The 15,062-nt window shown below is 42.4% G+C and overlaps 1 protein-coding gene and 1 pseudogene across 1 annotated transcript; both read left to right on the top strand.

Moving 5' to 3' along the window:
• Positions 1 to 1,273: 1,273 nt before the first annotated feature.
• Positions 1,274 to 9,674, top strand: TIFA (TRAF interacting protein with forkhead associated domain). The gene is made up of 2 exons (XM_049885515.1): positions 1,274 to 1,676; positions 8,162 to 9,674. The coding sequence occupies exons 1-2, from the start codon at positions 1,665 to 1,667 to the stop codon at positions 8,732 to 8,734; spliced, it is 585 nt and encodes a 194-aa protein (XP_049741472.1). The 5' UTR covers positions 1,274 to 1,664; the 3' UTR covers positions 8,735 to 9,674.
• A 3,214-nt stretch (positions 9,675 to 12,888) lies between these two features.
• LOC126077523 (eukaryotic translation initiation factor 1-like) lies at positions 12,889 to 14,604 on the top strand (annotated as a pseudogene).
• Positions 14,605 to 15,062: the final 458 nt, after the last annotated feature.

Consider the following 15,062-nt stretch of genomic DNA (forward strand, 5'->3'; position numbering starts at 1 on the left):
ACTGTTCCTGATTATATCTAACTCTGAGGGTTCAAAACTTAACCCCACGTGCTGAGCTTCTTTATCACTAGGAATGCAGAAAGCACGAATACAATTTTATTGCTGGGAAAACCCATAAACACGAAACTATCCTGAGGTCAAGGACAGAATTCAGACAAATGAGTGGCTTCTTTTCATCATCATTTAAAATCTGTGGGAAGTTTCCCAAACCGTGAAGTAGGCTAGTATGACCTCAGTCACATCAAGCTGTGTCCATCGTCAATCCTTTTCTCCTGGTACAGGGCCTGGCTCCTATTCTCCTCTACGCACCTATTGTCTTCAGGCTCCCTCCACCCTTGTTGTCAGCTGCCATCAGTTGATTCTGACTCACGTGTGCGGAGTAGAACTGCTCCATAGGGCCTTCTGCAGAAGTGGATGTCAAGACTTTCTTCTGAGGTGCTGCTGAGTGGATTCAAACCACCAACCTTTAGGTTAGCGGTCCAGTGCAAACCGTTTGTACCACCCAGGGGCCTCCCTCCACCCTTAGTCATTCCAAACGTCCCTGAAGCAGAAAATACGATCATTTCATTTACACTAATCTGTAAAGAGCACCTGGGAGGTTATGTGTTTCCAATTTCACCACGTAGGAAGAAACCAGTCTTTACTTGTGGAACCCCAGACCTGTGGTGAGGACGCCCTTCAGCTATGGGACAGAAGAAGGGGGCCCTGGACTGCTCTGCTGTAAGGCAAGGGCGTCACGGGCAGCAGGTTGATTAGAAGCTCTAAAAAAAAAAAAAAGCTCTGGAGCAGGTAAATCCTGCCTCTGCTCTTGCTTGCTGGTCATTTCGGCACTCCCTGGGACTCAATCTACTAACTTGTCAGGAGGACCCACCCTCCGGACTGTGAGGATTAAATGAGAAAATGCACGCCATGCACCTGGCTTGCATGGTACCCTCTGAAGTCAGGTAAAGGTTAGTGCAACTCCCCCGCTGCCCCTGTCCGCGCCGAAGAGCAACACTTGTTGTGGGGGGTGGGGAAGGGTAACCCTTAAATGTTGAAATGATCCTGTTCCCTAATTTTCAAAATCTAGCTCTCATATCACATCCTCTCCAGAGGCGCCACTTATTTTGGGCGGCGCAGTTCCTAGTAGGACTTTTTGTCTGAAAAACGTCACCGGCTGCGGTGCCCGGCTGCGGTGCCCGGCTGCAAGGGGAAGGGGCGGGCCGGGGGGGGGGGGGGGCGGAGCCTGGCTTTATAAAGGCTCCCGGCCGCGCCCTCGGCCAGCCAGGAGACCTGACAGCGCGCGCGCAGGAGGGTCAGGCCCTCGCGCCCGCGCCCGCCGGCTTGGCTGGGTCTGCGCGCCGCACCCCCTCCGCCGGAACCTGGTTTAACTGTGTCTTTTTCTAAGGTTTTCCTCCTGCTGTTTTTGGTTTTAAAACTCCTTTTGCAAGACCTGTACCTTTAAGAAGTATTGATTCTGCAGAACAGCTTGGCTTAACCTCAGGTGGTACCAGGTTCCCGGGGAGGAGCTGTCGCCCGGCGGGCGGGCGCCTTCGCCGAGTCAGCTGCGGAACCCGGGCGGTGGGCGGTGACCGTCCTCCCGACGCCGCGCCTGCTCCCGGTCGTCTCCGTTAGCCTCGTTCCGAGCCCGGAAGGCGAAGCCTTTTGGTGAAGTTCGCGGACTCATGGGCTCCCAGGTACGTGTCGGGCGTCGGTCTCCGGGGATGACATGAAGAGCCTTTTGTTTGTCGCCCAAAGAAGGAGGTTTTGTCAAGGAGTTTTCAGGGTGCTGTCTAGAGTGTACCCCCCCGCTGCTCCTGCTGGCTTGGCTTAGAGGCAGACGCTCGAGATAGGTTGTACAAATCATGTTCAGCATGATCTCAACTTTATAAAATATATGAATATTTATAAATGCAAGGAGGGGGACTAAAGGCAATATAGGAGGTGGGGTTCTTTGTACTTTTTGCAAAGATTTTTCTCTAGTCAGAAAAGAATTTCATTTATGAAGTATAGTTCACAGAGCAGTTGGCGCGTGAACCCCTCTCGCCGTCCCCACCGACCCACAATGTCGCGGGCCGAGGCCTTTCTGCGGGTCCCGGGCTCCGTGGAGCGCCGAGTTCCTCAGCAGAGGGTTCTAAACTCGCCTGGGCCACGGCCTGCCTTCTCTGCTTCAGTCTAGTTCACAAGGGCGGAAAAAAAAAAAATCCATTGTGTTCTGGGACTTTCCCCGCTCTTAAATTGAAAGGAAGAATTTCCCAAATTCCTGTGGAATTTCTGAAATCCACTCCGAACCTCAGGCGGATATCCGCAGCCGCGAGAGATCAGGGCTGTGCAGGTTTGATTAAGTACAGGCCAGTTGGAGGCACAGAGGGAGGAAGAAGACAGCGTGACTGAAAAAAACAAGAACAAAAAACTGCTTTTCTTAGGCTTTCCTCCAGCAGTTTTTGGTTTTCACCGCGTCTGCTCTTGCTCGATGGTCATTTCGGCGCTCTCTGGGACTCAATTTACTACCCTGGCAGGGACCTACTCTCCAGACTGTTTTTACAGGACCTGTTCCCTGTAGTAAGTTGGTGCTGCGGGACAGCTCCGCTTAACGGTACAGTTCACAGATGTCTTCAGTGCCACATTGTAGGGTGTTTGATGACCGTTAGGCGTTGGGGACAGAAGGACAAATTTGTTTTTGCTGTGCTTCCAAGTTTCTCTTCCGCTCCTGTTGCTCAGTGTTTGGTGTTTGTCAGGGAGAAGAGCCTTTGATAAAACTGAAAACTTTCTCCTTGCCACTACCCAAAGATATATTCTCTCTTGAGAATATCAATAGGGTGAATTTGTGGAGGGTATGTGTGTGTGAAAATAACAATTTTAGGGGGATACCGGGTAACCTTCCTTAATACATCAGCCAGGACAAAACAACTTTATTACAATCAATCTTGTTTTTTTTTTCTTTAAAAAGAAAAAAAAAAAACTCATAAAGCATGAGAAACTTTGTGGACATGCATTATCACCCATGGGCACCAAACTTTCTGTTAACTAGTTGGACACCTGCTACTTATGGCAAAAGTATCTCTGTATATCTTTTTGTTCATGACGGTTGAAAGCTGCATACCCTTCTGTGGGGGAGGGGGCGGGGAGGAGTTGGGGAGTATATCCCTTCATTGTCCTTGCAGGACCTTGGCAGGAGTGGTGAGAAAGGGAAGGAAAAGGGGCAAGTGTACACATACACACACACCACCTCTCTCTCTATATATATCTACTGTTCTCTTGTAGAGGAGTCAGAAGCCTCCTCCTAAATTTAACTCTTCTCACATTTTTTTTTTTCACATTTAAGACTCCCAGCTCCCAGGTAACTGTATACTTCCTGACACCTAGGGTGTATTATATTAACTCTTTTCTCATGCTCAACAATGCAGCGCCCATGCCTTCTGTATTATGCTGTTGAAGATAAAGTTCCTGACAGCAAAGCTTGTTTTTATTTTTTCTGCAGTACCTGAGTTAACACAGGCATCACTGCATGTTAGACATCATCACAGTGTTTTAACATTTGATAGCCAGAGTTTACCACTATGATACTTTGCTAATCTCCAGCTCCATTTAACTCCATAAAAATTAGGTGGTTTGTGATTTTGTAGAGAACATATTTGTTAGATATTTTTAAGTAGATATTTAAGTGCACATGGTATAAAATTCCAAAGGTACAGCATGTACAGTGAAAAGTAAGGCTCCTTGCCACCCCGAGCCCTGGCCCCAGTTTTCCTCTTTAGAGGTAAGCACTATTACCGCTGGTGTTTTCTGTTTCTTTGATGACTTATGTCTAAGATTTAAAAAAGATATTTTTGAGCACCTACATAGCAGTGACTGAAAAAAAAAATCCACCAATTTTAAGTTGACTCTCTTAGTTTTTTGTTAGTTTCTTTTTTTTTTTTTCTGACCACTCTATATTTTAGGGATTCAAGCCACTTTGTTAAGGGACCTTGTGGCTCTGAGGATTAACAAACAGATTAGTTTATAAACTCCTTGAGGTCACAGATCATAATTTATTCAGCTTTAGAGTACCAAAACAGCCTGTCACAATTACTAGTGAGTACTCAGTCTATGCTAGTATTTATATACCTAAGCTTAAGAGTAACATTCAAAGTAACTTGGTGCTGCAGAGCCTGTCTTTCTTATGATTAGACAATGACAAGTTAGGACCAATGGCATCTTTTCCTCTCCAGCACTAGATTCTAGGTTAGTGTCTTGCTGGTTTCAGCACACACACCTGTGTACCCCTTTCTTTAGGGTTAACTGCTGTGGTTTGTGAGCCAGGGAGGCAGTGTTTGTAGTGGTTAAGAGTTTTCATAGGGCATTCAAGCTCTGTTTGAATCCTGCCTCTGGGGCTGGATTTGTGGCTTGGGCTAGTTCTTTAAAGACAATAGTGTGTGATGAGCTGAGCACTGTGCCTGGAGCATGAAAGGTTCATATTAAATAGTAGCCCTTCTGAGTGTCAGGGGCTGCTGTTGTTACATACCTTCATAAGACAAAACCAAAAGCCCAACCCATTGCTCTCGAGTTGATTCTGACTCATAGCGACCCTATGTAACAGAGTAGAACTGCCCCATAGGGTTTCCAAGGAGCAGCTGGTGGATTCAAACTGCAGACCTTTTGGTTAGTAGCCAAGCTCTTAACTACCGTCCCACCAGGGCTCCAAAAGATAGGTAGATGCATTCGTCAGCTCAGGCTCAGTTATGGTGAAATAGCAAATGATCTTAAAAATCTCATGGCTTACAGCAAGAACACACTCATGTTACATGTTTTTTATGGTCTGGTTTTGGCACGTCCATCTGGGACACAGGGTGAACTCGCTTTGGAGATTGGTAATGTTGTGGCAGGAGCCCTGGTTGTGTGGTGGTTAAAGTACCCAGCTGCTAACCAAAAGGCTGGTGGGTCGAACCCACCAGCTGCTCCACAGGAAAAAGATGTGGCAGTCTGCTTCTGTAAAGATTTACAGCCTTAGAAACCCAATGGGGGCAGTTCTGTTCTGTCCTATAGGGTGACTATGTGTCTGAATTCACTGGACAGCAACAGGCTTTTTTTTTTTTTTTTTTTTTAATGTTGTGGCAGAGGAAAAGATAGATGGAGAAACTTTGTGGTGCTTTAAAGCTTCTGCTTGGCAGTGAGACATACAACTTCCATTCACATTTCACTGATATAGCTGTCAGTAGAGTGGGAAGTATCATTTTTCCGCAGAGGCAGAGCCGGTTGGGATAGGCCTGGTAGGGAGAGTCAGCAAATATGTTGATAGTAATAGTCTACCACAGTGTTTATTGGAGGGGCCATAATTGTGACCTCTGCTTTGTAGTTTCCCCCAGAGATACATCAGACCCTGAGCATTGATACTAAGACACTTACCAGGTACTAGTTTATAAACCAGAGTGCCAGTTTATTGCTCTGTAATGGATATTATCTGCCCTGGGTACTAAGCATAAGCACCTGTAGAGGGCACACGTTTTTTGGTGGTTGATTTACTCAAAAGCTAATCAAATAAAAGATTAAAAAAAAAAAAAGTTGGATGTTACCAAAAGACTATTTATATCCAGACTATACAGTGGTTTTTGATTCTGTTCTCCTTTGGGAACTATTACTGTCCAGAGTCCAAGAATAAACTAGAATTATGGCAGCATCTCCTAGGTAGGACTGGAGATCACTAACAGATTCTTGCTCTTCCTTTATAGCTTATTTGCTTGTTAACAGCTAATTATATCATCTCATGACTTGTTATAATTATTCCTTTTTATGCTACCTGCATCTTGAACAATGAGAATCTTTAGTATCATAATTAAAATGTCTTTAAATCACAGTGTAGGATGGATTAACTAATGGACCAATTATGTGTTAATTCTTGCTGGCTTTTTTTTGGATTCATAGTCCTTTTTACCACCCTGGTCCAAGATTTTGAGGGTGTATCTTACTTTTTTTGGCTGGGCATCTGTTGTCTGCTTGAGTAATGCAATGTAATGTAATAGTTAAAAAAAAAAAAATTGGCAATAAATTTAAAATAAAAGATATATTCCCAAATCAATAAAAAGCAATAAAAAGGAGATTTTGCTTAGCCGTGTTACTTGTTACGCAACCAAATAAACTGAGAGTTTAATTTTTAGCAGCATAAATTTACAAAATAGAAGGAAAGAAAAGATTGTATTTTAAAAATCAATAGCAGCAAAGGGCAGAAAGGGAAGGAAGGCTTTCAGGTTTTTTTTTTTTTTTTTTAAACTGGCATAATTTTGATAGCAATATCTGATGTAGATGGCACACACACAAAAATAAAACTACAAATCAGCCTCACTTAAGACTACTGACACAAAAATCCTAAATATAGTACAAGCAGATAGAGCCCAGCAGCACAAGCAACTGAGGGTCACTCAAAGAATGCGGGGACACTCAGTATCACTGTATCTATTGGTGTGATTTATCGCCCCAATAGAATAAAGGAGTTCTATGGAGCCCTGGTGGCACAGTGGTTAAGCACTCGGCTGCCCACCAGAAGGTCAGCAGTTTGAATCTACCAGCCGCTCTTTGGAAACACTACAGGGCAGTTCCACTCTATCCTATAGGATTGTTATGAGTCAGAATCAACTCAGTGGCAACGGGTTTGGTTTTGGTTTCTGCAGCTGTTGAAGAATAAGATATATGTATAAATAAGGGGGAAAATCTCCAGTATGCAATTGAAAAACTCTAGATCCAGAAGTAAATACAGTATGTTTCTATTGTGTGAGAAAAATGTTTCTATTGTGTAGAAAGTCTGTTGGTGTATGTCTGTGAGCACACACATAGTTATGCATGCTATGTAAAGAAACTTTCTCTAAGGATAAAAGCAACTTTTATTGAGAAGAGCAAGGAGTTAAGGTGGGAGGAAGACACTTTTTTTTTTACTGTGAATTTTTTTAGCATGTGCATATGTCTTTAAATAGTTTTAAAATGGAATTTCCGTGTCTTAAAATAACCTCACAAAATTTTAGTAACTAATTCTCCTATCCTGTTATATGACTTTAAATACTCTGCTGATTATTAAAGAAAAATTTAGTGAGGTGTAGGTGGAGGGCACCACGGAGCCTTCAGCTCTAGACGAATGTGGTTACTAGCAGTTAGATTGTGCTATTTATGGTTAATGACAGTATGTCCATCCAGCCATTAGGACCCATTGACAAAAATAAATCATTCCAGCGCTATTGCAGACTTTGATACTTAGAATTACCTCATGGAGAGTTATATATGTGTGTATGTCTAATATCTATATTTTATAATTATAAATTAAAATAACCATGTAAAATTTTACTATTTTAATCATTTACCTAATAGAAAGTAAATGACAATATAAGGGATAATCTTTACATTTATTTGTTTATAACTTTTAATATTTCTTTAATGAGGATGGCGTAGGACCAGGCAGTGTTTCGTTCTGTTGTAGGTAGGATTGCTATGAGTCGGAACCGACTCGACAGCACCTAACAACAGCAACAATTCATATCTAATTATAATACAGTTAGTAAACTGTAAGTTTTCTTTATGCGTATATCCTGTAAGGGTATTCAAATCAGAGGGGATTTTTTCTTCCTGATTTTCTTTTTAAAATACAGCTGCTGTATTTCTTCTGGGTCCCGTTCACTCTATTTAATTGAGAAAGAAACAGGTCTTTTTTTGCTTCCCTAAAATTGCTTTATTATGATATCTTTAACTCTTCAGCAGCCGTTCCTTGTTATTGTCCAGATTATATGTATGCTTTTATAAACTAGAAATGAAAAATTAAAAAAAAAATCAAAAGGGCTATACATCAGTTCTCATCGTTGTTGTTAGTTGCTGTTGAATTGATTCTGACTCTTGGCGACCCCACCTGTGCAGAGAAGAAGGCTGTGACCTTTCGGAAGCAGATTGCTAGGCCTGTCTTCCGAGGCACCTCAAGTGGGCTCAAAACACCAGACTTGAGGCTAGTAGTCAAGCACCACTGCTGTTTGCACCACCCAGGACTTGTTGTAAAACTTCATATATCTACTAGTTACTTGAAAGTATTTTATGTGTTATCTTCTTAAAGTCTAAATAAATCATCTGTCAGAAGATTTTCATCAAAATATTAGAATCAAAAGATCTCAGTGCCCAAAGTGTGAGAGTGAATTACCTGGTTGAGACTAACTTGGTGGTTTCATTGTTGCAGGTGGGTCCGATTCCGGTGCATGTCATGGCCGGTTTTGAAGATGATGACACAGAAGAGACAGTAACTTGTCTCCGGATGACCCTTTACCATCCTGCCCAGATGCAAGGTGGAATATTTCAATCAATAAGATTTTATAACCGGGAGAAACTGCCCTCCGGTGAAGTGGTGAAATTTGGCCGAAACACCAGCATCTGTCGTTATATCTTTCAAGACAAACAGGTTTCCCGAGTTCAGTTTGCTCTGCAGCTGTTTAAAGATTTCAATAGCTCAGTTCTGTCTTTTGAAATTAAAAATATGAGTAAGAAGGCAAGTCTGATTGTGGACAACCAAGAGCTGGGCTACCTAAACAAAGCGAAGCTGCCGTACAGGTGCATGGTCAGATTCGGTGACTATCAGTTCCTCATGGAGAAGGAAGATGGCGAGTCATTGGATTTTTTCGAGACTCAATTTATTTTGTCTCCAAGGCCACTGTTACAAGAAAACATCCTTGCAGTGATGAGTCCTGTACCTGAGAATGGCCATTTTACCACCCGAAGCACTTCTCCTACAGAAATGGATGAAAATGAATCATGAACACAGAGGGCTAAGAGAATCGCGGAGGCCGAAGAGCCCTGTAGACACTTTGTAGACACTCTCTTTATTCAGAGTTTATTAGTGTAGTAGGGAAAGCCTCAAACTCCCTGTTATGCTGGCAGATCTAGGATTTGCTATATCATTTTGAAGTCTGTGAATTGTGTTAGTCAATAACTTAGTCACCTGTTGCATTCCAGACCTGTGAAGAATTACTTTAAGTGTACAGCTGTGAGGGCTAATGTACAAAATCTCCTTTGTGATGAAGGAATTGTATTCTTTTTTTTATCCTTGATTATAGCTCTGTGGTTTAGTTTCGTAAGAAACCACACCTTGGTTTGGTCATGTAATTTTAACCCTTTGTTTTCATATAAAAACAGCAGGCCTTTGTTTTCAAGGTCAAGACTCTGAGAAGGTCGTTACTGGTGTTTGCAGCCTGTTGGTTATTGTAGTGCCAGGGTACTGGAACACAGCGTGATGCATTCTAGAGTAGTCTGTGTGTCATTGTGGTTTTAATATGGAAAGACTTATTTGAGAAATAATATTTTTATTTTTTTATGATTTTCTTTATATAGAATAATAGAGTGGTTTTTCCCAGTACAACAGTTCTCCTTATATCAATTCAGCATCTAAAACATTTGAACACTTAAATATTTTAAAGAACCACTGTGTTTAGAATTTGTTTTTTTGTATTCTTACCAAATTTTAAAAGTTTGATTTTTATGTACTAAACATAATTTTAAAATGCCATAAATGCAATTTTTAACAGCATCTATGAAGTCAAAGTTTAATTCCCTAACCATTTGCTCTGGAACTGTTTCTACAGGAAAGGAAGAATTGTTACCCCTCTATATAGTCAGAATCGACTTGACGACAACTGGTTTATATAAGTAAATGTGTAATGTGAACATTTATAATAAATACTTAAATATTTCTGATGTCAGTTTTGGTCTCAAAAAAGCTATCTTTATTTAAAAGATTTTCATTCACTTTATTTTAGGGCTCCGTATTTTAAGTAGGTAGTTAAAACAAAACAAAACAAAATTAAAAAAAAAAATAGCTGCCTAGACTACTTACCTGAGACGTATAGTTCAGGCTGGGGTTGTCTTGTCCCCTCCCATCAGCTGTTTAAGCCTGTCCATAGAAGTGCTCATTTGCCCCTATGACTTGGGGGTGATAGAGAGTATGAAGAGTTCATTCAAGATTCAGTGGAAGCCTGTGTATAGGATAAGAGGCCCCAGTATGATTTACCTGCCAAGAATGCCCTGGCCTCTTGACTCTGGAATCTGTCCCCTGGGCAGGTTTCAGCTTTCGTGAGGGTCTCATAGGCAAGGCAGCTTTTCTGTGCTGTCCAACATTTTCTGATGACAGTGGCAGCCCATGCATGTAGGCTGAGTCTAGGATGGTATGTGAATCTCCATGGGCTGTCCTCTCTTAAATCCAGGAGGTGGTCGGTTGCACACGTCTTTGCTCTGGAGCAGAAGATGATTCAGCCTCTGCAGTCAGTTGGCAAGAACGGTCTGCTCATTGGTTGTTTTCCTGTCTCAGCACTGGGTCTTTCTGGTGACCATCCACATAAGTAACAAAAGCTTATCAGGAACAGAACTGATTTTTTTTTTTTTTTGTTCTGATGTCTCCATAGGGGCTTACTTTATATGTCATTCTGAGGGTTGTCAGTGGACAGATTGAATGGTCAGGCTGTTAGCTGTAGCCCATGTCACAGCTTCCATGTGCCCTACTAAAAGATAGCCCTAATGGCAGCAATTCCCATCAGGACTTGGAGGTAAAAGTTTACAAAGGTGTACTTTAGTATATCAACATCATCAATACTTATAATAGGGGCTTGTAGGGGCCCTGAAGGGACTTATCCATAGTCAGGCTTGAGCAAGAGTGTCAATGATGATGACCTCAAACCCAAAAGTTTTCCTCGTTTTGGTGCCAGGTGTTATGGAGATCACAGTCACCTGTGCAATGGTATCTAAAAACCTAAGACATACAATTCTTTTCATTTCTTCATTGAACTTTAATTGTATCATAAGGCCTTTGGTCCTAGGTGACAGAGGGTCCTAGGGTTAATCCTCGTTCTTAATTATTTTGGAAAGTCAGAAGTTCTGGGCGAAGTTGGCAGAGCCTTCCATCATTTGTCGAGCCATGCCTCCACCACACCAAGTAAAAGCATGGGTGCAGCCCAGTTGCCTGGTAACATGGAGCCTGTCTGTCTTAGTCATCTAGTGCTGCTATAACAGAAATACCGCAAGTGGATGGCTTTAACAAAGAGAAATTTATTTTCTCAGTCTAGTAGGTTACAAGTCCAAATTCAGGGCTTCGGCTCCAGGGGAAGGCTTTCTCTCTCTGTCGGCTCTGGAGGAAGGTCATTGTTCTCAATCTTCCCCTGGTTGAGGAGCTTCTCTGGCACAGGGATCCCATGTCCAAAGGACACACTGTGCTTCTGGTGCTGCTTTCTTGGTGGTATGAGGCCCCCAACTCTCTGCTTGCTTCCCTTTCCTTTTATGTCTTGAGAGATAAAAGGTGGCAACAGGGTACACCCCAGGGAAACTCCCTTTTGGATCAGGGAGGTGACCTGAGTAATCCTTCTAACCACAGGCAGAGATTATGATTTATAACACATAGGAAAATCATATAATGGAGGACAATTACACATGGTCTCAAATTGATACATATTTTTGGGGACACAATTCAATCCATTACACCGTTCCTCCTACTTTAGTTTTCCCCTTGCTATTGCAGCTCCAACTGTGTTGCTGCTTGATTATCTCGGCAGAGGCAGTTATCAGAGAATTCCAGAGAGGGCCTCCAAGGTCTCTCCAAGGCTACTCAACACACGCTTTCTTGAAGGGCTTTTTACTCCTTTTTTTTGTTCCTGCTGTTTCAACTCTTGCTTTATGCTAGGTATTACAGGGTGTTCTCAGCACCAGGGCCCTGCTTAGCTTCTCCAATTATCTCCAGTCCCATTGTTGGAGGGCGTCGAGCAATGGCTAGGGAAGTGTTCCCCTAGTTTTTGAATCCCCCATCTGTACAAACCTTTGGGTGAGTATTTCTTCTGGCTTATCCCGTTCGTGGACGTGGCTGCTTAATATGTCAGTTGTGGCCACACACAATTGCCACAAATCCCTTTCCAACCGTAATTCTTTTTGCAAAGCTCTTATGCACACATTAGCAACTAGCTGGGCTTTGATGGCCAGCCAAACAGCCCAGAGCAGCGGCCACGGCTGTTATTGCTCTTCTGGCTTCATTTCTACAATTATGAAGTTACGTGTCTGCTCACAACCAGGCTATGCTGCTTGGCACTTTTGGAGCGTCCCCATACTCATGAGGCAATCCACACACATCAAGCATATGGGTCAGACCTCCCCATATGAAAGTCACTGGCCCACCTGGGATTTCCCCCACAGAAAGCCATACACACCAGACCTCTCCACGTGGAGGTCATTAGTCAACCCGGAATTTCCTCCACAGAGGCCTTTCCACTTGCCATTTCCTAGGTCTCCTGGGTGGCTTGCCAATTGTCCAGGCATGGACCAGTAACAAAATTTGCCTCCCAAAATCGGAGGGTGCCCAGAGACCAAAGAAAGAGGCGGGCAACTCCAATGTGGCAGCAAAGGAGTTTATTAGGGAGATTTATAGATTTTTTTTTTTTTTTTTTTTTTATAAATGAGGTGAGTCCTGGTAGGCCACAGGACCAAAGCGGATCTGCAGGCTCCGCAGTGAGAAGGCAGAGATTTTATAGTGGTGGCAGACAATAGTGGCTACAAGCCAAGGGCTTACTTAAGAATGACTCAGCAAAGTGTAGTGAACTAGCAGACTGTATGAGGGTGCTCATATTCGGCCTTGCAAAGCCTGTTTCTCTTTCGAATCTCATATACCGTATGATTATATAACCATTTTCTAGAAAATTTTGTTTTTCCTATCTAACATATTTGGCTGACTTTGGGAGAAACCTTACTTTTAGGCTCTGACTGTAACATGAGTGGTGCAATTTGTTTGAATGAGAGTGGGTTGGGGTATATATTCACTTAAGCTTGATCTTTTTAAAATAATACATAAATGAATAATATATATGCCTTATAGAAAGATCAGCCATTATCCCACTGCCAAAAGGTAACTACTGCTACTCTTCTGTGCGTGTACATGTGTAAATGGAGGTTCATGCTAACAGTCATCCTGGGGCTTTTGGGTTGAAAGGCAGGTATATTTTCCTCTCTCTGAGGCTGAAAGGGGTTCAGGGCATGACTGAAGGGTGGAACAATCCCAGTGGTAATAACAGTAAGCCAGTTGTGAATGGCACCACTGAGTCTCTGCTTTGTGCTGGTTAGGGGCAGTGGCACCGCCAGAAGTGGAGAGAGCCTGCCTGCTTCTGTTTCAGCCAGCAGTTGGGGCGGTGTTCACAGGACACATAAGTGCGCATGTGAAGAGACACAAAAAAATGCAGTATGAATGGGTCCAAAGTTAACTTTGGTTCTATTTACCAAAACCCTGGTAGGGAGGCAAGAAACAAAGAGAAAAGCCACACGCACGTGTTCAAGACATTTTACCACACAGCAGCCACCCTTCCCACTAGTAAATTGGTGCTTCCGGATCTAACCTTTCCCCTCACTTTTGGTATCCTCCAACCCCAGAGGATCTACTAATCCAATTGGTTATGTTATTTTGTAATCTCTCCCCTCTCCATATTCCATATTGTACTCCACCGTAATTTGTTTAATCTGCCACTATTGACATTTTAAAAATAGTTATTGCAGAGTATATATATATTTTTTTATAAAACATAAAGATGTGCAAAACATATGTTTAACAAAGGGTCTGTATCCTGTATCCAGAATATATTCAATGAATCAATAACAATAAGATAAGCAACCTAATAAAGGATGGGCAAATAACTTCAATCATTACCTCATAAGGGAAAATATACTGTTGTTAATTTCCATCAAGCCAGATGTGACTTATGATGACTTTATGTATAATAGAATGAAGCATTGCCAAGTCCTGCATCTTACTTATGATCGTTCATATGTTTGAGTCTATCGTTTTGGCAATGGAGAAATATACAAATGGCCAATAAGCACATGGAAACATGCTTAACACCATTAGTTATCAGGGAAACGCAAATTAAAACTATAATAACGTTTCACACCTTCTGAGGCCAATCTGGAAACCCCGGTGGCATAGTGGTTAAGAGCTATGGCTGCTAACCAAAAGGTTGGAAGTCTGAACCCACCAGGTGCTCCTTGGAAACCCTATGGGGCGGTTCTACTCTGTCCTATAGTGTCACTATGAGTTGGAATCGATTTGACAGCAGTGGGTTTTTTTTTTTATGGCCAATTAAAAAAAAAAAAAAAAGTCAAAATCTCCAGCCCCTAAGCTTCTATTGACCACTCTGAAGCTTCCCCCCAATGCTCCTCTGATTCCTCAACTCTGCCCACCTTCTTCCCCATCCCCTAAGACCATTTCTCCAAGGAGTAGCCTCTACATCTACTATCAGAATCTTGACACTTTTGATGTCTTTGCAGATTCGAGTAAGAATGATAACCTGAACCTCCACTCTTTCAACCTCTTTGCTGATTCAAGTTAGAATGACAACCTGCTTCTTGCTGGGATTGAGGATTGTACCCATGGAAGAATTCAACAGAGAAATAACAGGGAGGACCACTTCTACTGCCCAAAGGATCACTGATAATGATGAAAAGAAATCCGCAAAGGCATTTCAGAAGAAATTTATCTGTAATTGTCCTACAATTGAGCATCCAGAATAAGAAGCAATTCAGCTACAGGGTAACCAGTGCAAAAGCATATTTTGATTCCTTGGAGAGATTGGACCAACTAAGAATGACCAACTAAAAATTCACATGATTTAAGTGCTTGTGACTCACTGAAGCTTATGTTAGGATTTCCTTGCAAGGAGTGGAAAAATTCCCTTCTGTTCCTTGTCACGAGTTCAAAACTTCACAGCTCATATATTATAACCCGCTATTTTAACATTCTTGAGGGCAATGGTGGTTCAGTGGTAGAATTCTTTTTTGCCAGACCAGTAAATCTGGTCTTTTTCCTTGAATTTCAGTTTTGTTCTACATTTTTCTCTGTACTTTTCTCCCACTGTATCTAGGACTCTCTGTTGTGATCTCTCAGAGTGGTCAGTAGTGGTAGCCAGGCACCATCTAGTTCTTCTAGGCAGTGGTAGAATACTTGCCTTCCATGTGGAAGTCTTGGGTTCGATTCCTGGCCAACACACCTCATGCGTAGCCACCATTCATCTCTCAGTAGAGGCTTATGTGTTGCTATGATGCTGAACAAGTTCCAGTGGAGTTTCCAGGCT

The sequence above is a fragment of the Elephas maximus genome, chromosome 5 (assembly GCF_024166365.1).
Source record: "Elephas maximus indicus isolate mEleMax1 chromosome 5, mEleMax1 primary haplotype, whole genome shotgun sequence".
NCBI classification, from domain to species: domain Eukaryota; kingdom Metazoa; phylum Chordata; class Mammalia; order Proboscidea; family Elephantidae; genus Elephas; species Elephas maximus.